The sequence below is a fragment of the Phoca vitulina genome, unplaced genomic scaffold, assembly GCF_004348235.1.
Source record: "Phoca vitulina isolate PV1807 unplaced genomic scaffold, GSC_HSeal_1.0 scaffold87, whole genome shotgun sequence".
Lineage (NCBI taxonomy): Eukaryota > Metazoa > Chordata > Mammalia > Carnivora > Phocidae > Phoca > Phoca vitulina.
In genome coordinates, this window is record NW_022589790.1 from 1,954,754 (window position 1) to 1,982,597 (window position 27,844).

At 40.9% G+C, this 27,844-nt stretch overlaps 1 protein-coding gene across 5 annotated transcripts; it reads left to right on the plus strand.

Moving 5' to 3' along the window:
- The first annotated feature begins 2,846 nt into the window (after positions 1-2,846).
- Positions 2,847-27,456, plus strand: CLK4 (CDC like kinase 4). 5 transcript variants are annotated; one of them, XM_032395738.1, is made up of 15 exons: positions 2,876-2,994; positions 6,222-6,382; positions 7,168-7,234; positions 9,922-9,979; positions 11,109-11,331; positions 12,452-12,542; positions 12,942-13,008; positions 16,681-16,797; positions 16,888-17,054; positions 17,251-17,345; positions 17,601-17,730; positions 22,092-22,174; positions 25,415-25,494; positions 26,130-26,220; positions 26,312-26,988. In XM_032395738.1, coding segments are annotated over exons 7-15 (906 nt in total). In that variant the 5' UTR covers positions 2,876-2,994; positions 6,222-6,382; positions 7,168-7,234; positions 9,922-9,979; positions 11,109-11,331; positions 12,452-12,542; positions 12,942-13,006; the 3' UTR covers positions 26,453-26,988. The 5 variants fall into 5 exon arrangements, with proteins under 5 accessions (XP_032251628.1, XP_032251630.1, XP_032251629.1 ...); XM_032395737.1 differs by lacking the exons at positions 7,168-7,234; positions 9,922-9,979 and having other exon boundaries at positions 2,847-2,994; positions 26,312-27,456; XM_032395739.1 differs by lacking the exons at positions 7,168-7,234; positions 9,922-9,979; positions 12,452-12,542 and having other exon boundaries at positions 2,868-2,994.
- Positions 27,457-27,844: the final 388 nt, after the last annotated feature.

A 27,844-nucleotide genomic window follows, 5' to 3' on the forward strand; every position in this document is an offset into this window, starting at 1 on the left:
ATTGAATACAGATTGGTAATTATCAGTAATAGGCAACTTAAAACAGAGGTTATAACTCTGTAAAGGATTGTTTATGCCTCTGTAAAGGTTTCTCTAGAGAGACAATAAGCTTTTGTTAAAATTAATTTACTTGACAATTTAGACTTTTTCTCTAAAACTCTGCTCTCATATCTGTGCTAGACTATACAAGAATATTCCTCTGCTTGCTCTTCAAAACTAAGATTTTCTGGGGCGCCTGGGTGGCTCAGTTGGTTAAGCGACTGCCTTCGGCTCAGGTCATGACCCTGGAGTCCCAGGATCGAGTCCCGCATCAGGCTCCCTGCTCGGTGGGGAGTCTGCTTCTCCCTCTCCCTCTCCCCCCTCTTGTGCTCTCTCTCTCACTCTCTCTCTCAAATAAATAAATAAAATCTTTAAAAAAAAAAAAAACTAAGATTTTCTTTTTTTTTAAGATTTTATTTATTTATTTATTTTTGCAAGAGAGAGAGAGAGAGAGAGCGAGCGCGCGCATGAGTGTGGGGGCAGAAGGGCAGAGGGAGACGTAGACTCCTCACTGATCAGGGAGCCCGATGTGGGACTCCATCCCAGGACCCTGGGATTATGACCTGAGCTAAAGGCAGATGCTTAACCTACTGAGCCACCCAGCAACCCCACACTTAAGATTAAATACTCAAAATGACATTTAAACAAGACAGCAGCAACTACAAAGCAGACTCTGCTATTCGGGAACACTTTTCTGGGATGTCTATAGATGCCTCTGGGTGCCTTTCCCTTTGGCTGCCTTTTTTTTTTTTAAGATTTTATTTGAGAGAGCGAGAGCACACAATCAGGGGGAGCATGGAGCCCTATGAGGGGCTGGATCCCACTACCCTGAGATCATGACCTGAGCAGAAATCAAGAGTCAGATGCCCAACTGACCAAGCCACCCAGTTACTCCTTCACTGGGCTGCCCTGTAACGTTGTATTGCTGTTTGAGCAGAACTGTGCACGGTCTTGACCACATTCTCTTATATCCTCTTGAGACAAATGTTTCTCAGCAAAAAGAAAAAAAAACCAAGTTTTCTTCGGTGCCAGCTTCAGTTTATGCCTGTACATTCGCAGCAAGCTGAGCCCCACTTTACCTTGCAGATGGCCCAGTCCACCCAGTTCGGCACTCTATCTGATAGATGTCCCTGATCCAGCATGGGTAATCAGTTGTAGAACCAGTAAATTTCATGTTTTGGGCAAAATTGGTTGGCGTATCTTGGTGGCTCCAGGCATAACAGTATGCTATGGGTGCTTGTTTCAGGACCTCATCTCTAACTGGTGCGTAGTCAAGAGCACGGTAACGGCTGGGAACAGATCTAGTCTGGGACAGCATCTTAGAGATGGACCTGGAAGGATGGGCAAGATTTAGAGTTGTAGATACAGAAATGTTGGCGACTCCAGACAACAATAATATTGTCCGTTTCATTCTATAGCATAAAGAATTTTCAGTTCCAATTTTCCAATTATCTTTTCAACTCCATTTCTTCGCTTCTTGAAGGGTGGCATGATCTCCGTGAGGATTTACGTATCTTCAACTTCACTTTTTGAAGACCTGTGGTACAATCTCTATGACAATTCAATTTATCCTAAGTAGGGGGCACAAGTTTCTAAGGATATCAGATCACTAAATTACAGGGTCCTCCTTTCACCTAACGATATACAAGAGTTCAGGTGCTATTGAGTTTATGTCCATAACCATCCAACCCTGTCCTCCCAAATTTGATTTCTGGCTTTGCCTTTTATTCAGTGAGTCCTGGTCAGAATACAGAATCCTCTTGACCCCTTCAGTACTAAGGATACCTGACCCCTTCCCTGCATTTGGCACTGCCAGCTTTTCCTTCATTTAAGCCCTTCTCCCACCAGCTTTCTCTGACACCGTACTCTTGGTTCTCCTCTCCTTCTCATCGTTCCTTCTCAGGCTCTTTCCCTCCGTCCCTTAAAAGCGTTTCCTAGGGCTCAGACTGGTTCTCTTTTCTCTACACACTCACAGTGGAGAACTGTCTAGGGACTCTTAGAACCGCAAAATACTTTGAGATAAGCAAGCCCCTTAAGTGATGCTCACTAGCTCTCAGATGTTACTCTGCCTCGGTTAAACGAAACCCACCCAGCAAGGACACAAAAATGGGAGCTTTGTTAGGGAAATTCTCCAGCTACCACCTGCCCAGGAAGCAGGCACCCTAACAGGAAGAACCCCGTGAGGAGTCTCAGCTGAAACTTGCTCCTTTTGTGTGTTGTGTTCTTCCGACGAGGAGCACAGGCCTCAAAAAGAGAAGCATCCCTGAGCTTGTTTCTGAGACGTCCTCTTTATTTATGCCCCTCCATTTTAGACTGCAAGCTCCCAGGCGAGCTGGACGACTCTCACCCTGATCACTGAACTGCCCGCAGCACCCGCCCCGGGCCGGGCACAGGGCAGGTTTGGGGGCTTAGCTGCGGCTTGTTGGCACTCTCTAGCGCTGACGTCCCGGAGCGGACCGAGGGACGGCAGCCCAAGGGCCACAGTGTGGTCCACCTGAGCGGGAGAGCAGGAAACGGGGCCACGGCTGGCTCTGCGCCGCACCCAGCTCCACCTGAAGGAGCAGGCACGTGCCACACGGTCAGGACAGAGCCCAGGCGTTTCCTGCGGATTTCATCCAGACCCCGCCCCCACGAAAACAACCTTAAGGGTCCGGTCCACCACCCCGACCCCAGGCCTCCGGGCGGGGCCTGCCTGGGCCGCGCAGCCGCAGTGTGGAGGGCCGGCCCGGCCCCGGTCTTCACAAAAGCCCCGCCCCTTACGCGGAGTGACGGGAGCGCGCGAGCCTCTGTCACGCAGGCGCGCTCGCGCGGCGTAGGTGGTGCTAGAGGCCGTCCCGGGGGTTGTCAGGAGACGGCGCTGCCGCCATTTTGTGGGGTGTTTGTCGCAGCGGCTGGAGAGGGAAGACGGCGGTTTGGCGACGTTTCCCGGCCAGAGGGCCTTTTGCTTTTGCGGAGGTGAGGTTTTGGGTGGACTGGGCTGGGCCGTTTCCAGTCTCTTAAGTCTCGAAGCCAGGTGTCGGAGAAATGACCCAGTTCGGGGCCTTGGCGAGCGGGGTTTCTTCGGAGCACAGCCCCGCTGGTGGCCTTTGAACCTCTGGTTGCTCAGGTGCCCTGGTAGATTTGACGTCCCGGGGCGGCGGGGCCGCGGTTCTGCCGCGGACTCGTCTGATGGCCTGGCCCTCGCGTCGGGGCTCCGGGAGCCCTGGCCGGTGCCGCCGGCGAGAGCGAGGACGTGTCGGGAAGACCGTTCGGGAGCTGCCCTGGGGGCTGGTGTAGGCGGAGGTCAAGTTCTCCTCCCGGTGCCTGGTCTCTGCCCCCGGTAGCGTTCCGGGGTTCTCCAGTCAAAACCTCTGGACCTGGCTGCGAGGGCGCCGAAGGCCCTGGCCGGGTGCCCGGGGCGGGGCGGAGGGGCGGGGACCGACTGCGCGTCGGAGGCACTGCGAGTCCGCCGGTGCGGGTGGCGGAACCGAGCCCGTGCTCGGGAGAGGGGGCAGTGGGGGCTTCGAGCTGGCGCAGCGCCCTGCTCGCCCCCTGGAGCGGAGCGCTCCGCGGCTGCGCTGACGTGCATTCCCGACGCCTGGCCGTCAGGCTGGCCTTGCTTACCAGGTGGCCGTGCACGCTGACCCGCCCCTCGGGCTCGTTTTGTAGCCGTCCTGCTATGCGTGTGCTCCGGGCACACGCTCCTCCAGGCTCCCGTGACCCATTAGGTGCAGGCCTCTGGGCCGTCTAATCATACCTCAGCCTCTCCCGATATTTTAGAGTCATGTCCACGGCGTAAAATTGGGTATGAAAGGGCAGTAAGAGAATCCGATTTCTAAGGCGGATCCGTTGTGTCCGATGTTTTCAATGAAAGATATGCGGGGATTCTCACCTGTAAGACTGTTTACTGATTGAAGGTAGTGTAATAATTCCAAGTGGTTTGTTCTTTTGTGTGGATGTGAAGGACCTTTAACATGTAGGTCTGGGATCCTCTCTGCCTCCTGAGACAATATTTCTGAACATTAGTGGGAAAAGTTCACGGCAGCTGAATTAAATTCAAAGTGAACTTAGCTAGAGAAATGGAGAAAATCTTTGGCCTTCCCAGGGTGCTCATTCTTATTTTAATGTTTTGAGTATTGATAATTTTGGTGATTTGAGTATTCTGCCTTGTTAGAGGTGAGCTGGTTTTGGCAGACTGACAGAAGGGGAAAAAAAAAAAAACACCCCACAAAGCTAAAGCAGATAGTTTTGCAAAAACTGCATTCATAATGGATAATCATGATAATAATCCTCAGTCATCAGGTGTTGTAATTTTGCTGGCTGTGACTTAAGAATGCTACTACTGTGGTTAAAAGACAGTTGGGGTGATTAAAGGAAGGTTTGGAAGAATTCCACTAGAAATACAAATTTTTTTAGATGGCTTTTCTGTTGGCCTGGCCTCAAGTTAATTTGCAGTGTCATTCATTTCAGTTTCCCATTTTGAGGTGACTCTGTCAAACTGGAATGCTCGCTTAAATCATTCCCAGTGAGAATCCTAACACGTTTTAGAATTTTTGATTTACCTGACCAATGCCTTCTCTTCTCTTTTTAAGCAAAAGGCATGATACAAATATTTTCTTAGGGAATACCTCCCAGGAGAATTGCAGCTGCCTCATTTCAAGTCTTTTAATGCATTTGAAATCATTTATTTAAATTTTTACTTGAATTTGTTTGTTACAAAGTCATTTGGGCAAGCTAAAGGCAGTAAACTAAGCTGAATTTGCTCCATTTTACCTTTTTTTCAGCTCTTGAGTTGCAAAACTCACCCTTTGAGCAGTTTGGATATCACTGTTAAAAACTTAACTGCTTTGTAAAAGAAGTAAGATGGGGAGCAGCAGATAGTGATTACATTGTTAGAGCACCTGTCCCGAGCCTGGAAGGAACCTCTGCGTTAGAGGTTGTAGCGGGAAGCAGGAAATCAGGGAATGGTCATTACCCTCATCTGATTTCACTGACCATGTGCATCCTTGTAGGTTGGCTTCTTCAGTCACCCCAGATCTACAACAGTTATGTTTTCATTTTAAGACTAATTGCAAGATGATCTGAAAATAAACTTGTTGAATAGAGAAAATGAGTTTATTAAAAAAAAACCTTTGTTTTGCTTTTCAGTGTCTCTGTTTGAATACTGTGTTTTACTCATGTCCTACTTTTTTCCCCAAAGCTTGGAGTCATTCTGAGATTAGAAAAGGGAACTCTCTTTAGTGTTTTGTTTTTTTTTTAAAGAAGCTTCTTTACCTTTAAAACATCATCCCCTGTATTTAGTGTCCTTAAGTGTTTTTCTGATTTCAGTTGTCTGTATTACGGAATTTTGCCAAAGCTGTATGACACTTAGGATATTTCTTCAAAATAGTTAATAAGGCCCCTGGGTGGCTCAGTTGGTTAAGCGACTGCCTTCAGCTCAGGTCATGATCCCAGGGCCCTGGGATGGAGTCCTGCATCGGGCTCCCCCGCCCTTGCTCTGTGGGGAGCCTGCTTCTCCCTCTCCTTCTGCCTGCCGGTCCCCCTGCCTGTGCTCTCTCTCTGTCAAATAAATAACAAAAATCTTAAAAAAAAATAAAATAGTCCATAAAAGTTAACGTTTTGTTTTAAAGAAATCATATTGATAACTTAATCAGGAGATCATTTACTATAAAAAGAAGGTAAGGGACACCTGGCTGGCTCAGTTGGTGGAGCATGTGGCTCCTGATCTTGGGGTTGTGAGTTTAAGCCCTGCGTTGGGTATGGGGATTACTTAAAAATAAAATCTTAAAAGTAATAAAAATGAATTAAAACCACTCAAATTATTAATTTTTAGCTGGATATTGTCTACTGGAGGTTCTAAGTCTAAATCCTAGCTCTTTGACTATGTTTACAATGGCAGTTAGCAAGGGTTAGTTGAAGATAAACACCAAACTTGAGCATTTCTTTAGAAGAATTGAAAGAAAATGTATTATTAAGGTCTCACAGTGTCTTGCATCATTTGGTGCTAGATCTGTATGCCATTTACAGTCATCTGACATACCATGGAATGGTGCCCCGTGCCTTGGGAAATACCACCTACAAAGATGTTAGAACCTGTATGAGCCCATGTGCTGAGTGTTTATATTTAAATACTGTGTAATATTTTATTTACTAAACATAGCCATCTATCGTCTCCACAGCTCACTTTTCCTTTCCATTAACAGATGCGGCATTCCAAGAGAACCCACTGCCCTGATTGGGATAGCAGAGAAAGCTGGGGCCATGAAAGCTACAGTGGAAGTCACAAACGGAAGAGGAGGTCCCACAGTAGTACGCAAGAGAACAGACATTGTAAACCACATCACCAGTTTAAAGAATCTGATTGGTAAATTACTTTTGAATTAGTAACATTTTAACACTAGTCGTTTTAATGATTTCTCATTAGCTTATGTAGCTTTATTCTGTCAGATTGTTTTATAATTCAGTCAGCAGATATTAGAAAATGTTTGTTGGATTCCTGTTACAGGGTAAATACTGTACAGGTGCTGAGACTACAGCTGTGAATAACACAGTTCATACTCTTGCTGATGTCTGGGCCTGGTGGGAGACAGTTGAGTCCCGGGTGCCAGCAGTATAGTCAGGGCGGTGGGACACAAACAGTTTAGTCAGAGTGATGATAGGATGTCCAGTGAGTGCCTTTAACTTGTATGTAGGAGGAGATACGTATTTTGGGGTGCTCATTTAGGGTTCCACGAATGAGAGATGATGAGGGGGTAGGGAGAGTTAATCCAGATGAGAAAACCAGCATGTGCTCCTTGGGAATGGTAAAGTGCATGGGGGAATTAGTCACTTATGCTGTATTCTGTAGGTTATATTTGTAGATAAGGCCAGTGGAGGTGTGTAGGATTTTTAGAAGCTTGGTTATTGTAAGAACCAGTAATTTAGGAAAGGGCCTCAATAAAAATTTTTCAGTAGCACGTGTCCTGTTTAATTATACTCTTACTGTGTAAAATTTGGAGGTAATACATTTATATAGAATTAAAGGAATTTTAAAGTTCCTAAAGGATTAAAGAAAGGCTAGGTGAGTAGCATTTCTTTCAGTCTGTCTTCCATTAACTTCCCTTTCTCATTTGTTTTGTTGGTTCTATGTTTTCTCCTTGTTTTGTACAGATGTTCCATTGAGACTGTTTGCCAGATTGCTTTCTAAATTAGCCAGCTGGGGTTACTTTAAAAAACAGTATGTAATTTTTTTCCTTCTCCATGCTAAAACAGACTTGTTCTGCGGAACAGTGAGCTTGTGGATAGTCACTGCAGACTAATCTTTCTTCATCACATACTGTCATATGGGGAAGAGGGAGGGTTTGCGCCAGGATGACAGTGACTTGAGCTAATTAATGCACTGTAGAGAAACGTCTGTACCCTTCTATTAACAAATGCAAAACGCCCTGTGAGGTTTAACATCATAGTACTAATAATCAATAAGCTTGTTATTCATTGTATATGTAGGAAGGAAGGTTTGAGTGATGAATAGTTTTCTTGTTCGCAGTTAACTACATAAACATGATACTGTGTTGGTGCAGTTAACCAGCTGGCCAGCAGCTGCTGCTTTGACAGTGGCACCTGGGGTGTCTTCTGGTAATTGCTCTCCATAATCTGGAATATTCTAATAGCCTTTTTTGAAGGTTAAAAAACTTTACAATAGGGGCGCCTGGGTGGCTCATTCGGTTAAGTGTCTGCCTTCGGCTCAGGTCATGGTCCCAGGGTCCTGGGATCGAGCCCCGCATCGGGCTCCCTGCTTGGCGGGGAACCTGCTTCTCCCTTTGCTGCTCCCCCTGCTTGTGCTCGCTCGCTCTCTCTGTCAAATAAATAAATAAATAAAACAAAACTTTACAGGAGTATTTTTTATAAAATTACTGAAAAGAGAACTGCAGTAAACTGTAAAGAAGGTAACCTTGGTAGGTTGCTAGTCCCCCATTATTTCTAACTATTCTTAAAAAATCGTTCTTTACGAGTCTTTGTTTCTATTTCCTGAAAATAGGTTCTAAGAAGGGACATTTTTAAGTTAAAGGGTGTGAACTCTTATAAACCTCTTGCTACATATCCATGTTTTTTTCTAGAAAGTTTGTACCAGATTCTACAACATGTTCTTTCATGCTCCTACCAGTCTTGACATTTTGAAATGCCAAGAATAGTGGTTTTAATTCAAATTTTTAAGGTTTTAGTGAGTTTGTCCAATACATATTTTTTCTCTTTCAGAGTATTTTACTGATTTAGAAGAGCTTTTACTGTATATCAATTTTTTTTAACCTTTTTCCATACATACTGCAAAGTGTCTTTTTGATTTGTCTTTGGCAGTAGCCTGTGAATTGGTCTCCCTGCTGCAGGCTTAATTAGTTCTGTACAGTGTATCAGGAGACCGATGTGGCTATAAACAGTGCCTTTATGTATTGTGGTAAAAGTTCTTAAGTGTCTTATGTAACCTAGAGTATCAAGTCTTAAATCAGTGATTCTCAAAATTTGAGTGTGAACAGAATCTCCTCAGAGGTATGTGTAAAATGCATATTACCAGATGTAGATTCAGTCAGTCTGACCTGGGGCCCAGGGATCTTCATTTTTAATAATTCCATATTTTGATACTATTGATAAACAGACCACCCTTTGAGAAACGCTATCTTAAACTCTTTCGCCTGGCATGCAAGATTTGCATGATCTGTTCCCTGCTTATTTATTTGCCTCTGTTCGTTCCCCTATGTGGAAAATTGGTCTTGCTGTAATTGTCTACGTACTGTTTCCTGGGTAATACGTAGACAGGCCATCTCCCAGAACACTGTTGTGATCTGTTAAGGTGAGATGGTAATAATGCCATTCTTCTGCCCTGGCATTTCTTCTGCTTTCTACTGTATCGAAATCTTGACTTCCCTTTAAGATGCAACTCTGCTTTTTTATGGAGTCTTCCCTGACCATTTTAAACAGTTTGAGCCCCCCCTCCCCCACAATGATCCTAGCACTCATGCGACCTTTCAACATTTCCTGCATTGTTGAGTTTTGTTTTTATGTTCGTAATCTCAGATTGTTCATTTGTTGGCAAGGATTTTGCCTTATATCTATTTTTTTTTATCTTCCACAGGACCTGTGTGGAAATAAAAACGAATGCCCGTAGCCTCATTGTTCTTGGCTATTTTGAAGGACCACAGTGAAATATTCACTGGACATTCAGTGAATATTTTTAGAACTTAAATCAGTCTCTTCATCTTGTCCACTCTGTCCATACATAGCCTTTATAATTCTGTAGACTTTGTTTATATAATCTCTAAGGCTTGGTGGTTACAGATTGAAGAGGTCCCTCATCTTTCTAGTTTATCCTCATGGCTTTACTTCACCTCATGTTTGTTAGTCTGTAGATCGTTTATGGATTATCTGCAGCTCTAATTTTATGCACTATTCCAGCTAAAGATTATTAGTATTAGTTTTTTCTGATAGGTTTTAGACTTTAATGGAAAGGATGCCTTACAGAATTACAAAGGATGCCCTTAAGAGTGAGGTAATTTCTAGCCTGATGTAGATTTGTCGCTGACAGTTCGAAGCCAAGTGATCAGATCCCTGACCCAGACCCACATTCTTACCCTAATATCCTGAGTCGTTTCTCCAGTGGTTCGAACTTAAGATTAAAACTGGGGAAAGGGGGTAAAGGGGGTTCTGCATTTCCTTAGCCTGGATTTGATGCCAGTCCTGTTGAGTAGGAGTTTAGAGATGCTTTCCCTGTATCTCTGCCTACACCAGCCCCCTGGGAAAAAGAACAACAGCATATTCTGGGCAAAGAATGAGGTTGGTGAGGGCAACTAGTCAACATCTGTCACTCCATTGCTTGTCAGGATTCTTGTAGCCGATTTGTCTGACTGGGCAGGTGTCCCCTCTCTCCCTCAGTGCTCCATGTGCATCCCTCTTGAAGCTTCGCACTCTGTTGAAGAGGACACCATCCCAGGTAGAGAGGGGGACGGGAAACTGGGCCAATTGAATCTATGTCCTTTTCTTTCCATCAGATCTAGGCTACTTAACTGGGATCTGTTGACTTCCTGGGGTCCGGGACGTCTATGCAATTCCTTGCCGAGTTTTGTTTGTGCATTTCTTAGGGGAGAGGGTCCATAGCTTTCATCAGATTTTTGAAGGGATCTGTAGATTCAGAAGTTAAGCACTATGGCACTAGATGGTAAGGTTTCCCATGTAGAATTTTTGAGTATTTTGCAAGTAGGAATGACAGGAAATCAGAACACAAAGGGAAATAGGGTGGTGCGGGTGGGTGTTTTGTAATCCTAGGCAAGCAATTACAAGATCCTTTTCTCATTTGTGGGGAATATATTTTAATGTTTTTGGCACATGAGGCAACCTTCAAAAGCGGTGTTATCTATTTCTCAAAAAGGAAAACCAGGAAGCTGGGAATACGAAGAGGAGAGGAGATGGGATGGGTGATACGTGTAGTAGAATGGGCCCGTATGATAGGAGTTAGAATATGCTCTACAACCATGGCAAATCCTTTTCCTTCTTAGGGATCTTAATTTAGTGATCTGTAAAATGAAAGGGCTAGAATGCAATTAAGATTCCTTCTAGCTCCAGTATACCTTTCATGAAAGAATTCTGTGTGTGCCGGAGAGAACTAAAATTCGCTTACATTAAAAGAGAAAGGAATCCTGTTTGGCCTGCCTCTGATTGTGTGTGGCTCTGTGAGGAAAGCAGGCAAGCTTAGTTACAGATGCATGTATCCTAAGACTGATAAATTTCAGAAGAGCAGTTTTGTGAATTTTTGGTTTTAACTTTCTCTGAAAGGTAAAGGGACACTTAAGTAAACCCTGAACATAACATAATTGACTCAAGCTTTGTTCCTCGATGTGAGGTGTTTGATAGTCTATCTGATGGAGAATGTGAACTTGCTTGTTGGTTAAAGCAAGATTATGTCTTAAGTTTATGAGATAAGTATAAATTCTAATCCATCAATTTGAGGTTTTTTCTTTTACTGAGTTAGCTGTTAAACCAGGAATTACTGAGAGATTGTTCTGTTTGAGCCACACTGCTGCAGAACGAAGAGAATGATTTGAAATCCTTTACTGTGTTCGCAGTCATTATTTAGAAGCGAGGTCCTTGAATGAGAGAGATTATCGGGACCGGAGATACGTTGATGAATACAGAAATGACTACTGTGAAGGCTATGTTCCTAGACATTATCACAGAGACGTTGAAAGCGGTTATCGAGTCCACTGCAGTAAATCTTCGGTGCGAAGCAGGAGAAGCAGTCCTAAAAGGAAGCGTAATAGACACTGTTCAAGTCATCAGTCACGTTCGGTATGATTGATTTTGTTTTTATCTTGGGTGGATGCTTATTTGTGTGTAAAAGCTCTTAAGGAGCCAGTAAGTTTGAAAAAGTTTATGTATACATATAAAATTATTTGGATATATTATAATTGTTTATATTACTTGAGTCCTTAAACATCCAGATTCTCATAGCTAATCTGTATTTATTAGGTAGCCTTCATTTGCCCACGTTTACTCATTTTCTGCAGTCCAGATCATGAGTTGATTTTAATATTAAAAATATTTTTAAGTTTTGTAATATAACTTTATGAAAAGATGAAGCACCCATCTTTTCTTTCATCTTAAACTTTTTTTTTTTTTTTTTTTAACACACTTTAAAAGAAGCCCTTTTCCTGATAGTTGAAAACAAATCTAGAATGTTGCACTGGTGGATACTTAATTGTTGATAGTCTCTACGTAGGGAAGTCCCAGAGCACAGTGCGTCATTGCCCGTAGCTAGTTCCATCAAAATTCTGAAATGGGTGCTGAATGGAAAATGCATTAGCCAAAAGCATGCCTTTTTTTACACTCAGACATCTTCACCTGTTTAATCAGTAAACTTTGAATAAATTGTTTTCTTCCCCAAGTTTTCTTCAGTAGAACTAGCTTTGATTAGATTGAACACTGAAATTAACTAGCTTTTATTTCCCCTTTTACTTTAATAATGTATACTTTAAAATATTGCTAAATAAGCAATTTCAACTAATCTTGACATTTTAAAACCTTTTCCTGACAAACTAGACATTTCAATTCACAGCATATGCTATTTTATAGCAAGAGATTAGTAGATCATGACATTGCATTCTTTAAATTTCAGACTTCAATTAAATCAGTATTTTAAAGAGACAATTGTGTTGTTTTTTTCTATTGCCACTTTAAGTATCTTATCTGAAAATCTGTTCCTTGCCATGTTTTTCTTCTGTAACATAAACTGTGCCCTGTGAATTTCTGGGGACTGAATTTGAAATTGCTCCTGCCAACTGTTCGTGGCCTGGTGCTTATCTGAATGCCTGAATATCTCCCCGCTGAATGAATTGCGTATTCTGCCCTGAATTCACTCTGATATATTGATTGGCTGGACGATCTTGGTGCTGCCCACTTGCCGTTCCAGAAGAGCCACCGAAGGAAAAGATCCAGGAGTATAGAGGATGATGAGGAGGGTCACCTGATCTGTCAAAGTGGAGACGTTCTAAGAGCAAGATGTATAGAATATTTTTCAACACTTTTTTAACTTTGCAGACAGAATAATCTTTTTAAGAATAGTTTGTCAGCGGGGGGCTAAAGAACTCTTCATTGCTTTTTTGTTTTGTTTTTTTGTGGGTTTGTTTGTTGTTCTTTTGTATTTCTTCTTTTCTATAGAATTTAAATATTTCTACTCTAAAGTTCCAAAATAATCAATGGAATTTGAGATTAGAGCAAGAAAGATAGCTCTATCTAATTGTTTTTGTAGCAGCTGAAAATAAAATAATTTGAGTGCTGGAACCTTAGTTATGCTTTGGTAGAGATCATTTGAAAATATTCCACACTTAAGTATTCATTGTTTGAATAACTAGATAATTGGTACTCAGGTACTTACTCCTCTTTCTCCTCCCTTACTTTAGATGAAATCGTGGACACTTTGGGTGAAGGGGCCTTTGGCAAAGTTGTAGAGTGCATTGATCATGGCATGTAAGTTTTTTTTCTTTTTTGAACATTCTGGTATTTCTTGGGGGGAAGGATCCATCATTAAGTGAAATGGTATTTTAAGTAGTAGCCATGTGTTTTCCTGGGTGGTGTAAATATCCAAAATTTCTTGAACTGTGTCTGGTTATTTACCAAGAATGTGGATTTTGATCAAGAACGCTGACAAATTCAGGGGCGCCTGGCTGGTTCAGTCGGTGGAGCGTGCGACTTTTGATCTTCGGGTTGTGAATTTGAGCCCCAGGGCAGGTGTAGAGATTACTTAAAAATAAAATGTTAAAAAAAGAAACCTGACAAATTCCATCAGTTGGTGTTTGTTGAAATTAAAGTGGGTCTTCAAGTGAAGGGGTTTCCTAGAACTTAGGCCTTGACCCTTATGTGAGATTTAGAGTGCTTTGCTTTAGTTTTGAATAGCAGAGACAATAAAGCTTGTCTAATCTCGGTCAAAAACATGTATTCTCGATCTGAAGGTTGCACAGTGGAAGAAATAGCCTAGCAAAAAGCAGTCTGCCCTGGAGTGTTGTTAAGGGAGTGGAAGGGAACATCTTCCATTTAAAAGGTTTTGGAACCTTTTAGGGACTCCTGGGTGGCTCAGTTGGTTAAGCATCTGCCTTTGGCTCAGGTTGATGATCTCATGGTCCTGGGATCAAGCCCCCATTAGGGAGGCTCAGTGGGGAGTCTGCTTGCCCTCTGCCCCTCCCCCGCTCATGCTCATAACCTCGCCCCCCCCAATAAATAAATAAAAAATCTTAAAAAAATATATAAGATTTTGGAACCTTCCAGCTTTATTTTGGAATGATTCATAATTACAACTGGAAGTCTGCTATTAAGTACTAGATAGTACTAGAAGAATTTCATTTTATCACAGTTGTGCTCTGTGTCATGCAGATCTTATACATTGTTTCTTCAGACTTGATGAAATCAAAGTTTGTATGGCAAAGAAACAAAAACAGAACAAAAACCTTTATTCCCAAATTTGTGTATTAGAGTTAGCTTCTTAAGTATAAAGAAATTCTATTATTTAAAGTCTGCAGAATAAAGTCCAGATTCTTTAATGAGTTATACGAAACTCTTTGTGATTTGGTGCTCTGTGTCTCATTTTAACATTTTCCTCCAGGATCTCTGTTATGTAAATTGCAAACTTTTTTGTAAATGAACCTCTTTAAAACAGTTTAGTTCAACTGCACATCTCTAAATTGATATCTAAAATTTTTCATCATAAAATAGTTGGGAAGGATATGATTTTCACCTTATTTAAACAATATATTTTTAAACTTCTCTCTTTAAATATAGTTGAGGGAATGTAAATACTATAGCAACTTGATAAACCTAATGTTATCCATGGATCAACTCTTCTTGAATGCTTAAACATGTTTTATTCTCGGTTATTTTCATTCCATTTTCCATAAAGTGTATTATTCTAAGTATCTTATTATCACCCTGTCTTTTCTGCAACAAAAATGTGAATGTTAAATGAAATTTTGAAGTATATTGAAATACTTTCAGACTTCTAGAAAAGTTTCTAGGATAGCTGAAAAATCCTATATATCCTTTTCCCAGATTCTCCACGTGTTAGCATTTTACATTTTCTTTATCATTCTGTATATACACACGTGTGTTATATTTTCAAATTTTGCCAGCTCAGATCTTACTCAGACTTCACCAGTTGTCCTATTAATATCTTTTAAAATTTCTTGAGATTCCAAAGTGAGTATTTGAGATATTCCAATTAATGGTATTCAGTTGATCAAGTACAATTCTTTTGCAAATTTTGATACTTATTGGACCTGCGTATAAAAGTTAATTGGAAATGTGTCTTTTATTGGGTTGGTTTGGACTTTTAAAAAAGGAGTACACATATTCATAAACATACTTCAAGTGCTTAACTTTAGAGGCTTCCTTTTTTTTTTTTTTAGATGATATGTAACGTGTAAGTTGAAAGTGTACAATTCTTCACTGTACTATAATTACTCTAGTAGTTTTAGCTAACAGTTTTATTTTTCATTTATAGAGCTAATAAGCACTGAGAAAACTTGGTCATACAGTAGATGAGACTAGAAGGAGTTTTGTCACAGTAGTTTCATAGCGACTCTTTGAAGAAGTCTTGAGATACATGCCAAGTGTCATAGGGAGATTATCATCAAAATAAGTTTTTAATGATTTATGAGCTCACAGTTTCACTGGGGCTTTGTTGAAGACAGTGAATTGGAAACCACCAGACTTGGAAAAAAGGTTTGCTATCCAGCCACTAGAAAGCTTGGTTTGCCTCAACGATTTTTTTTAAGGCTAATTTATTTTGAGAGAGCGTGAGGGAAGGGGCAGAGGGAGAGAGAGAATCTCAAGCAGACTCTCGGCTCTGAGCACTGAGCGGGACGTGGGGCTCGCTCTCATGACCCTGAGATCATGACCTGAGCAGAAATCATGAGTTGGCTGCTGAATGGACTGTGCCACCCAGGTGCCCCCTAGGGCACATATCTTAATATACTAATTAGGGGTGTATGAAGTTTTCTTATGTAAAGTGGAAGGACCACAGTAAAAAAAAAAATGGAGGCTCGAATGCTGGTTCATCTTTAGGAAGATCAGATTTAGAAAAGAAGACAAAAAGAATTTGAAGGTTTAGAAATCCATTTCCTTCTAGATCATTCGTGGCTTGATACTTTCTAGGAAGTATTACAGATACCCAGATACCCCAGTCTAAAGCTTGTGCCCTACTTTAGCTGTTTTACCTACTTGCATCAGTGAATGTGCTAAACATTTTCTTGGCTTCATGACCTACTGGTAGCGTCTCCTTTGTTTGAACATGTTCACTTTTCCTCCCAAATCTTACAGACTGGTAGCTGTTTTTCAGGGCTCAGTCATGTGTCACCTCTTCTCTGAATAAGTTTGAGCTTCCCTGACCCCCTAATTGTTAAGCTCTCCCATCTCTTTGCTGTGTAGTAGCTCATACGAAGCACTTCTAACCTTGTAAGTTGTTCATGTGTCTGTTTTTTCCATTAGACCGTGAGGAACGGAGGGACAAACCTTGTCTTCTTCACTAACACCTATGTGCCCTCTGGCACAGGGTGGTCTGTCCCGGTGAATGAGCATATGCTTTCAGCAGTAGCATGTTCTATTTGAGGTTTTATTTTTATCTTCTTTTTTTTTTTTTTTTAACTTTTGTTTAAAATCTAGGTAAATTGTAAAGTTCTGGAAACATTAATATTTGTGAGTATTAAGGGAATTAATCGCTCTATAGAAAGTGTGTTTTGGGGCGCCTGGGTGGCTCAGTTGGTTAAGCAACTGCCTTCGGCTCAGGTCATGATCCTGGAGTCCCGGGATCGAGTCCCACATCGGGCTCCCTGCTCAGCAGGGAGTCTGCTTCTCCCTCTGACCCTCCTCCCTCTCACTCCCTCTCATGCTCTCTGTCTCTCGTTCTCTCTCTCGCAAATAAATAAAATCTTAAAAAAAAAAAAAAATTAAAAAAAAAAAGAAAGTGTGTTTTGTCAGAATGTTTTGAAAAGATGTTCTGTGGAATCTGATAAAAGATGCCCTGAAAAGTCTTTTTAGACTTATTTTAGAAAAATAACAAGAGTAATTAATAGTAAGATTATGCTTTAGAGGACACATGTCTTCAGCCTTCTTCTGTACATAAACCTTTTTCATCTTAATTTTGTTTTTAAGGGATGGCATACATGTAGCAGTGAAAATTGTAAAAAATGTAGGTCGATACCGTGAAGCAGCTCGTTCAGAAATCCAAGTATTGGAGCATTTAAATAGTACTGATCCCAATAGTGTCTTGTAAGTATAAACTTGAACTGTGCTCCATCATGTTGCCTAAAATAAGCAGAATTCTGTGAACTGACTTGTTTTTATTTTGATCTGTTTTAGCCGATGTGTCCAGATGCTAGAATGGTTTGATCATCATGGTCATGTTTGTATTGTGTTTGAACTACTGGGACTTAGTACCTATGATTTCATTAAAGAAAATAGCTTTCTACCATTTCAAATTGACCACATCAGGCAGATGGCGTATCAGATCTGCCAGTCTATAAATTGTAAGTATACTTGATAAATTTTAAACACCAGAAAATTAAAAGTGTTCATTATACAAGCAACATGTCAAAACATTGTTACTAAAAGTACACGTTAGGTAAAGATGAAACTCCCGTACCCACTACTAATCCTCACTGTCCCCCAATACAGATGAAATAATGTAAGTGAAACTAATAACGCCTTTTTGTTCTCTTGTAGTTTTGCATCATAATAAATTAACCCATACAGATCTGAAGCCTGAAAATATTTTATTTGTGAAGTCTGACTATGTAGTCAAATATAATTCTAAAATGGTAAGTTACAGACTTAATTTTGGTGGTGGTTTTTAAAATTAATTTAGCTTGGTGATCTTGGATGAGGAATTTTCACTTCTGAGGCTGGTTATATCCTGATATTTAACCTAAAAAAAGGATAATCCTTCTTTACTTTTCTCATGGAGTTATGTTGAAAATCAGAAAGATAATTCATGTGCAGCAAGCCTTTTGAAGTGCTATAAAGTATTTCATTTCTTTACTGATCTTTGTGTTGACTCAACTGTATTTTTCTAGAAACGTGATGAACGCACACTGAAAAACACAGATATCAAAGTTGTTGACTTTGGAAGTGCGACGTATGATGATGAACATCATAGTACTTTGGTATCTACACGGCATTACAGAGCTCCAGAGGTCATTCTGGGTCAGTAGACACCACCCTTCCTGATACTGTAATTAAAAAAGAGATTTTTTTCCTCCACATCTTTTATTAGGGGATGGGGGGGATGGATATGATTTTCTTAGCAGTGTACAGAAAATGTTAGCTGTCTTAAGAAAAACTGTCTGGACATGGCTAAAAATAACTTTTCCTGAATGGGAAAAATGTGATACCATCTGTAAAGACATTTCAAATGTTTTTGTTTTTAGTTTTTATTTTATTTATGTATGCCTGTATGCTTGCTCCATGCCCAGCATGGAACCCAGTGCAGGGCTTGAACTCACATACCTGAGATCAAGACCTGAATTGAAATCGAGAGACAGACGCTTAACTGACTGAGCCACCCAGGCGCCCCCAAGTGGTTATTTTTTAAACAAGTTAACTTTGCGAGATCATAAAAGGGCAGGTTCTGTTGACAAAGTCTGTCACAGCAATGTGAAGTGATGAGGCTACCCATTTTCACGTCACAGAAGCATGGTGCTGTAGAAATGCTAAAGGTCTGGTTGGCAGACATCTAGGTAAAGAGCAGATGGAGGTCAAGAAGAAGGAGGGGCCAGTCTAAAAGGAGAGCTTCTTCGAGAAGAAAATGAGAGAAAGATTAAAGAAGAAAATGACTTCAGGTACAGAGTTTTGAAATAAGAGGGAATTCAGTAAGGGAGTGCATGTCTTATGCCTCAAAAATGTCCGAGAGACCAGATCTTGTAATCAAGTGGGGAAGTGTCAGGAGGTTGGGGGTTCGGAGACAGTGGAAGGAAGTTCAGATCCAGGTGCTCTTTGTAGATGGTTACATGGAATAAGCTTATTAGTCAAAAGTATGGTCCAACTGAGGTTGAGTAGTATTTTTATAGAGTCAGTTTCTCCTTTTCACCTTTTTTTGCGCAACAGGAGTTGGTAGTTCAGAATAAGAGTAGAAAAACACATGATTTTTATGGGGGATTGGTAAAGGCATAAGGAAATTGAGAATATTAGGCAGTGCTGGCCAATAGAACTTCCCATGTTTCCATGGAAACTTTCGTTGTATATCTGCAGTGTCCAATATGGTGGCCGTTCACCACATGTGGACTACTGTGTACTTGCAGTGTCGGTAGTGTGACTGAGACACTGAATTTTAAGTTTTATATTAATTTAAATGTTGGATGTAAATAGCCTCATGTGGCCGGTGGCCACCGTGCTGGAAAGTAAGGTTTCGAGCTTGTCTTTGAAATGGATGATAATAGGATTCCTGCTTAGTGTGGTCTGAAAGGAGCTGTTGTGTTGCAGTAGTTTAGAAAGTGTATTCATGGTTGAGGACTAAAGGCTTCAATGAGGGCAAAAGAAAGGGGTATGGAAAGAGTCTGTGGACAGAAGTATTTTCGGGTCTTAAAAAGACATAACTTCCTATGTTGTCAATTTTAAGATGCAGATTTCCCCGGGGCGCCTGGGTGGCTCAGTTGTTAGGCGTCTGCCTTCGGCTCAGGTCATGATCCCAGGGTCCTGGGATCGAGCCCCGCATCGGGCTCCCTGCTCCTCGGGAAGCCTGCTTCTCCCTCTCCCACCCCCTGCTTGTGTTCCCTCTCTCGCTGTGTCTCTCTCTGTCAAATAAATAAATAAAATCTTTAAAAAAAAATGCAGATTTCCCCCCACATTTTAACATGAGGAACACAACACAGAATAACTGGCATTTTTTTCTTTGTTATTGGTACATAAAATAGTCCTCTGTGTCTTACTGGTAATGGCCTCCCTAGATTGGATAAAATACAGTAATTCTTAGTAATGACAGTAACACAGTTCCAAGTATGGCCAGACTAGATAGTTGATGTAAATCCAGACTTGGGGTTATTGCCCTTGAGGAAAAGAAATTAGGAGATTGGGAGATTAGTAGGGTCCTTTGTGTTTTTGTGAAGTATTAATCCTGAGGATTAAGGCAGAATTAGGTTGAAGAGGAAGATGAAGTCAGGGGTGCCATTGAGGAGGGCAGTTGGTCTCCTGTCTTGCGTGCTGGTAGTAAACAGATGAAGCTGAGAGAGGTAGGTAGAAGTGAACGGTGGGGAATCCCAGAGAGTCTGAGTCGGTGCCCAAGAGAATGGGATGGTTTAGAACGGTGTGTGGCAGGTTATGGTCACCTGGGAAAAAAGCTGCTTTGGGAGATGGGAGTGGCTGGAGAAGAAAACATTAATTTTGGGTCCAAGACCTATCATTTGCAGATTTTTTATGTGTCACCGTAGGTAGACCCCGTGCTCAGTTATCCATTTGTTCAAATGATAGGCACTGTGAGGATTAACCAAAGTGACTAAATTAAAAAAATAAGTAAATAAAATGACTAAATCATAGTCAAGTTTTTCGAATGTGTTTTTCTTTTTTTTTTTCCGAATGTGTTTTTCATTACTGAAAGTAATTGAAATATCTTTTAAAGTAGGTTTTATTTATATATTATTGTTTTATTAACTATTTGATCTTTAAAAGATGAAAACATCTATATGGTTTACTCTTTTTCTCCTTTCCAATTAAGTACAGGCTAAGAAGACTAGGTATTTTATTCTTTCCTGAACAGTACTGCCATTGAGAATTGTGAAGGGGAAAGTATATGTGATACCATGTACAGACAGCCTGAAAAGTATATATATAAGTAGAATAAGTAGATCCCTGTGAACTTTAAATGGCTCTGTAATTTTGCTTATAATGAAACTGCTTACAATACCATTATAATCCTTATGTAATTTATGTAAAACTATAGTATTTTTTTATTTTATATTTTTATTTTTTATTTTTTTAAAGATTTTATTTATTTGACGGAGAGAGACACAGCAAGAAAGGGAACACAAGCAGGGGGAGTGGGAGAGGGAGAAGCAGGCTTCCCGCCGAGCAGGGAGCCCAATGCAGGGCTCGATCCCAGGACCCTGGGATCATGACCTGAGCCGAAGGCAGACGCTTAACGACTGAGCCACCCAGGCGCCCAAACTATAGTATTTTTTTAATGCAAGAAGTAAACTCAGGCTTTACACTGATAATAATTGATAAGTGGTTAGTAATTACATTTTGAGGATGATTGTCAACCTGTATTTGCTATAAAAATATAAATTTTCCTGGAATAAACATGAACTGGGTGTAACCATGCTCCACATTGCATACAGTTCAGAGACTATGGAGTATTTGTACAAATTGGTAGTTACACGTGGAAAATATTTGCTAGTCCCGCTCTTATTTTACATAAAATGCCCCCACCCCCAGATTAAAGCACTGACTTGTTGTAAGGATATGGAGAATTATGAGAACATACTGAGTAACATTTTATATAAAACTAAAAATGTAAACCCTGAGTTTACTGTCCTGTTCTCCCAAATGGGCCAGGTGAAAAGAGCACCCATATAGGGAAGGCTGTAGTGGCAATTAAAAATTGTTGCATGTGCAAGTGTGTGTTTGTGAATGCTGGAGAGGTGGTGGAGACAGGGGAACCTCTGACACTGGTGGTGGGAATGCAAGCTGGTCCAGCCACTCTGGAAAACAGTGTGGAGGTGCCTCAAAAATTAAAAATAGAGCTACCCTATGACCCAGCAATTGCACTCCTGGGTATTTACCCCAAAGACACAGATGTAGTGAAAAGAAGGGCCATATGCACCCCAATGTTCATAGCAGCAATGTCCGCAATAGCCAAACTGGAAAGAGCCGAGATGCCCTTCAACAGACGAATGGATAAAGAAGATGTGGTCCATATGTACAATGGAATATTACTCAGCCATCAGAAAGGATGAATACCCAACTTTTACATCAACATGGATGGGACTGGAGGAGATTATGCTAAGTGAAATAAGTCAAGCAGAGAAAGTCAATTATCATATGGTTTCACTTATTTGTGGAACATAAGGAATAGCATGGAGGACATTAGGAGAAGGAAGGGAAAAATGGGGGAGAGGGGAATTGGAGGGAGAGATGAACCCTGAGAGGCTATGGACTCTGAGAAACAAACAGGGTTTTAGAGGGGAGGGGGGAAGGGGGATGGGCTAGCCCGGTGATGGGTATTAAGGAGGGCATGTACTGCATGGAGCACTGGGTGTTATACAAAAACAATGGATCGTGGATCACCATATCAAAAACCAATGATGTATGGTGACTAACATAATAAAAAAAAAAAAAAAATGTGTTTTTAGGGCGCCTGGGTGGCTCAGTCTGTTAAGCATCTGCCTTCGGCTCAGGTCGTGATCCCGGGGTCCTGGGATCGAGCCCCGCATCGGGCTCCCTGCTCAGTGGGGAGTCTGCTTTTCCCTCTCCCTCTCCCCACTTGTGCTTTCTTTCTTATTTTCTCTCTCTCTCTCTCTCAAATTAATTAAAAACAAACAAAAAAAACAAGTTGTGTGTTTTTGTTTTTACAGCTTTAGGTTGGTCCCAGCCTTGTGATGTTTGGAGCATAGGTTGCATTCTTATTGAATATTACCTTGGTTTCACAGTCTTTCAGGTATGTATTTAGTAAATACCATTTTATAATTAATTTTCAGTATTAAAGACATGTGAAAATTTTGGCCTCCATATTGACAAGTTGCTGTAGTGTTCTTCTTCTTAAGGTTAAAACTTACATATGGAAAATGGTCATCCTTCTCTAAAACTGGAATTGGGTGAACTACTTTTGGTGAATGGTCATAGTCCATTTTGCATGTGATTGGAGTTTTTAACACACAGTTCATATTGTGTTCCCATTTTTTTGTTGAGCTCTTGCATAAGTTTATATTAGTGTTAACTGTGGCCAGTTTTAATTCCATTCTGGTTATGTTGACAGCACGGCCATGAACAAGTCACTTACTCCTTTTTATAAAACAATTCAGGAACAATAAGTGGTATTTTATGCTTATGTATTAAGCATCTGTGACCCCCTAGGCACATTTCAAGGCTCTTACGTGTATAAAGATGAAAAGACAACATCTCTGTCCTCAAGGAATTCGTGCAAAAGAGATGTGGAAGAGCTTACAATACAATGTGGTGTATTTGCTATCATGGAACAATGTAGAAAGCGTAGTGGGAACCCAGGAAAGATGGACAGTTACATTCCTCTGACAAGGCACCACTGTGGAGGTGTAGGAGTTTAGGCCAGTGCTAGAAGGAAGATGAGGGGTTTGTCAGAAAACTAGAGAGAGTGGCAGCCAGCTCAGGAAGAAGAAATTGTACCCATTAACGTATAGAGGCATAAAAGAACATACTCTAGTCGGGGAACCGTAAACAGTGCTGTCAGAGTATCTCGCATAAATGGGGAAATGATGCAGGGACTGACTAATGGACTTGTTTGGATAGAAAGGAACTTGTTTCCTAGAAGTTAGTGTTTTCCAGAATGTAGACTAACCCAGTGTGGAAATAATTTTGTAAGTTTGTCATTCTGGCCTTTATTTAGAGATTATTCCTCCAGGTTTTTTGTTTTTGGTACTAAATTGTGCCTTTTATGGAGTGATGATAATAGTTGTTGGTAGTTGGTTTTCTAAATTAAAGTCCTTACTTGTCAAAACAAAGTAGGAAACCTTATTTAAGTCTCTACTTTCTTCCCTTATAATTCTACTTACATCTGAAATCTAACCATCTTCTAAAAGGTTTAGGTTGTGTGAGCATTGGAGAACTTGAAGTAGGGCTGTGATGTGCTCAAAGTGTCGTGATCTCTTTTGAGGGGGGTGGGGGTCCAAGTTTGGCACATTCTGGCTCCTACTGTTGAGGGTGACTTGCTCTCGGGGGCGATGCAGGGTGCGGGGGTGGGGAGTGTGAGGAGTTCAGAGTCACTTGGGTGCTGGCTCTTGTAGAATGTGTTCTCTGCTTGTGGGGCCCGTCACCAGCTGTCTCCTGTTGCTAATCCACAGAGATCCTGTTAAAAGTACCCTGAGTTTATAGACAAGTTTGATATCTAGAACCATGGTGACCAGTCAGTTCCTGGAGGTGCTATATCTGGTTTGTGGCGGTAAGCTGAGGGCCAGGAAAAGTTGAGCAGAGTGAGGTCTTCTTCCTTCTGACACCTGTAGTAAGTTGCTTCCCATGATTTGTGATTGTAAATCACTCTGAGGTCTTAAGTGCAGATTATTAACACTGGTTTGAGACATGTTTTCTGTTTTAAGTTCCACCCTCCAAAATACTCTTCAACTAAGGAATTTTTTTTAAATGTGGAGCTAGCTTTTAGCTGCACCTACTGCGAGAAGGAAGACCATTAGCAGTCAGACAGTTGACATTCCAGAAAATGTCCACATCACTCCAAAGGGATGCACTATTGTAAAGAGCCCCAGAGGAACCCTGCAAAGGGACTTCAGTGACATCAGTGTAGAACTCCGTCTCCTTGGAAAGAAGGAGAAGATTCCAGGCTGACAAATGATGGGGAAATAGTGTGAACCGTAGCCAGTTCTTTTCTGTCTGTAGTCCTGTACAGAACATGAGCAAGGGTGTTAGACTGGGCTTCCATTACAAGACGAGGTGTGTGTATGCTCATTTCCCCATCAACGTTGTTACTTAGGAGAATGGTTTTCTTGTTGAAATCTGACATTTCTTGGGTGAAAAATGTGCCTGCAGGGTTTGGATGAGGCCAGGTGTTGATTGTTCAGTATCTCTCAAGCCCAGAAAGATGAGTTAATTCTTGAAGGAAATGACACTGAACTTGTATCAAACTGAGCTGCTTTGATTCAGCAAGCCACAACAGTTAAAAACAAGGCTATCAGAAAATACGGAGGTGGTATCTATGATTCGGAAAAAGGAACAGTTCAGCAGGCTGATGAGTAAGATCTAAGTTGTCAAGCTACAGAAACAGCAAGATGCCGGATGATCTTTCAGACTCACCTGTGGTATTTTAAAAACATAAAAGTGGAGCTAGTATTACCTCCTCCTGTCCTGGATTAGGGACTTCGCATGTTGGAAGCGAGGTGCTAGGAACAGTAGTCGATAGATTTTAAAAGGCATTGCACACAGCCTCTGCTCTTCACACTTGAGAGTTGGCAAATGATGTTCTGCCTGATGACTGCCTAAAAAAGAATGTGACCGAGACCATTTGTGGCCAGGTAGGCCTAAAATGTTTACTCTTTGGACCTTCACAAAAGTTAGCCGCCAGCCTCTGATCAGGGAGCTCACTATCTCAGCTGTAAGTGTGCGGGTCTCTCCCCTACTTGGGCCAGAGCTCTGCTCCTGTGTGACTTAATGAGTTTTTACTTAGATCCACAACTCACCTTTGCTCATTTATGAGCTAGTATCTCAGCTTCTTGGACACGCACGTTCCCACATACGGACCTCAGGATTGTTGTGAGAATTACTGGCCCTGTATTTTTATTGCCTGGGAATAGTAGATGTCAACATGTTGCTATTCACTGGTGAATGGAGGCCAGTTTGGGGTCAGCAGCTATGAATAAGTGAGGAGACCGTTTTTCTGGTACTTTTCCCTAGTCATTCTTTAACAAATGGTGCAAGAAATGAAAATAAATAAGGAAAATGTTCATTTTCGCATTAAAGTCCATGTCTTATGCTATACAGAACCTTACTGTTGGATATCAGAAAGACTTCAATTTTACTGGTTTGCACGGAGAATACAGCTCACTCAGTATTGTTCCATCTTTGAAGTAGAGTGTAATATCAACCGTGCAGCTGTCTAATCGAGCCCCTTGTTGTCAGTGCTGTTTTCTGGTATTTTCCTTTATTGTGCTTGTAGCACAAGGGAAAGTGCTAAATTCGTTTTTCTTATGTATTTTAGACTCATGATAGTAAAGAGCACCTGGCAATGATGGAACGAATATTAGGACCCATACCGACACACATGATTCAGAAAACAAGGTACGTGCAAGGCCCTGTATTCAACCTACAGAAAACCCAACTTTGTTGTTACTGCTTGTCCCAAGGACTTCGATTTAGATTTTTTTTTTTCATGAAGTCAAATTTTTAAAAAGTAATGCAGTATTTACCTTGTGATCTAGTAAACAAAGGTATGGTGTTTTTACACTCAGGTTAACTTTTGTGTAAATGTTTTCCTAACTTGATAAAAACATAATACAGAGAGTAGTAAAAAGAGCTTGATTTTGGAGTCCTGTCGATCTGTTTGTATTCCATACCACTGCTACCTAGATGTATGCCTTTGGACAAGATACTAGAGTGGTTTGCAAACAAAGCTTCACCACCCCATCCCAGATCTAGTGCAATCTGAACTCATGGGACTGGGTCCAGAGGCCGACACTGTTCCGTGCATGGTATTTACGAGCTGCTCAGGCGGGCCACTAAAACCTCAGAGGGTGCAAGAGTGAGGGAGATGTAACCTCAAGTACCTGATACGTAACTGCTGAGATGTGAAAACATTGTATGCATGTGTGTGTGTGTCTGCAGAGCTGCCCATGCTTCCATTTGGTCCAGTGGGGGTAGGGTAAACGTGTGGCTCTTCTGTTGTTTTTACCGACCCAGACTTCTTTTTCTTGTAGAAAGCGCAAGTATTTCCACCATAACCAGCTAGACTGGGATGAACACAGTTCCGCCGGCCGGTATGTTAGGAGACGCTGCAAACCATTAAAGGTAAAAGAGAAAAGATCCGAGGTGGTTAAAAAAAATGTTTTTAAAAGTTATTTTTAAATTCTTTTTTAAACAAAGACATTTTTTCCCCCAGGAATTTATGCTTTGTCATGATGAAGAACATGAGAAACTGTTTGACTTGGTACGAAGAATGTTAGAATACGACCCAGTGAAAAGAATCACCTTGGATGAAGCCTTGCAGCATCCTTTCTTTGACTTATTAAACAAGAAATGAAATGGAAATCAGTGGTCTTACTATATACTTCTCTAGAAGAGATTACTTAAGACTGTGTCAGTCACCTCTAAACATTCTAATATTTTTGTAAACATTAAATTATTTTGTACAGTTAAATGTAAATATTGTATGTTTTGTATCAATAGCATAATTACCTTGTTAAGCAAGTATGGTCTTGATAATGAACTATAAAAGTTAAAATTAATTTTCCTTTTTGAGATTAATTACCATTTTTAAAGATCTTTGGAATATTCTTTGTGTCCAGTGAAAAATGTGATTGATCTTGTCTTTTGTACATGGAGGTCAGCTCTTTGAAGTGATTTTTTTTGAGTAAAAGAAAACCTTGACTACCTTATTCTTAATGAATATTCTTTATATACCTCAAATTCAAAATTTTTCGTAACTTTATAAAGTTTTTTCTGTAATTGTTGAACAGGTAATAAGTATTAACTCCCAATAGTAGACAGGTATTGGAAACCAGAACCCACAGGAAAATGTTTACTGTTGGAATTCCATTAAATTTTAAGAACTGTGTTCTGTCTCGGTGGCACTAAGTAGCGTTTGTAGCAGGCGTCCAGTTTGTCCCTCGTGACAAGTTGTTTAATAAAACCACACGCACACTTCATTTAAGATGGAGTCTAACTGGCAAGTCACAAACAGAACTAGGAATTCTGATGCCTGAGGATTTAATTTTTAATTTCACACCGAGGAGTTTTGAAATCCTGGAACATCAGTTTCCACATCACAGGAAGGAAGTACTTGAGTCACAGCCTCTGAGAGTTAAGGTTATGAAGCAGTTTAGATTTGTGTTACTCTGTAGTGGAGCAAAGGAATGACTTGCTGGGAAAACACATGGGACACAAAACACCCTGAATAGACCATGTAATCCTGAAAGAGAAAAGCAAGGCTGGAGGCATCACAATTCTGGACCTCAAGTTATTGCAAAGCTGCAGTGATCAAAACTGTATAGTATTGGCACAAAAACACGTAGGTCAGTAGAACAAAAAAGAAAACCTAGAAATGAGCCCCAAATTCCGTGGTCAATTAATTTTTGACAAAGCAGGAAAGAATATTCAATGGGAAAAAGATAATCTTTTCAATAAATGGTTTTGGGAAAACTGGACCACTTTCTTACACCATACACAAAAATAAATTTAAAATGGATTAAAGACCTAAATGTGAGAGAGGAATCCATCAAAATCCTAAAGGAAAACACAGGCAGTAACCTCTTTGACATTGACCATATCAAATTCTTTTTAGGTATGTCTCCTGAAGCAAGGGAAACAAAAACAAAAATAAGCTATTGGAACTTCATCCTGATAAGAAGCTTCTGCACAATAAAGGAAATAACAAAAACAAAAAGGCAACCTATGGAATGGGAGAAGATATCTG

Coding starts and splice junctions, on each gene's coding strand:
- CLK4 (XM_032395737.1), top strand. CDS start 6,222: ATGCGGCATTCCAAGAGAACCCACTGCCCTGATTGGGATAGCAGAGAA. Junction 12,543..12,941: donor AGACGTTCTAAGAGCAAGAT/GTATAGAATATT, acceptor CCCTTACTTTAG/ATGAAATCGTGGACACTTTG. Junction 13,009..16,680: donor GAGTGCATTGATCATGGCAT/GTAAGTTTTTTT, acceptor TTTGTTTTTAAG/GGATGGCATACATGTAGCAG.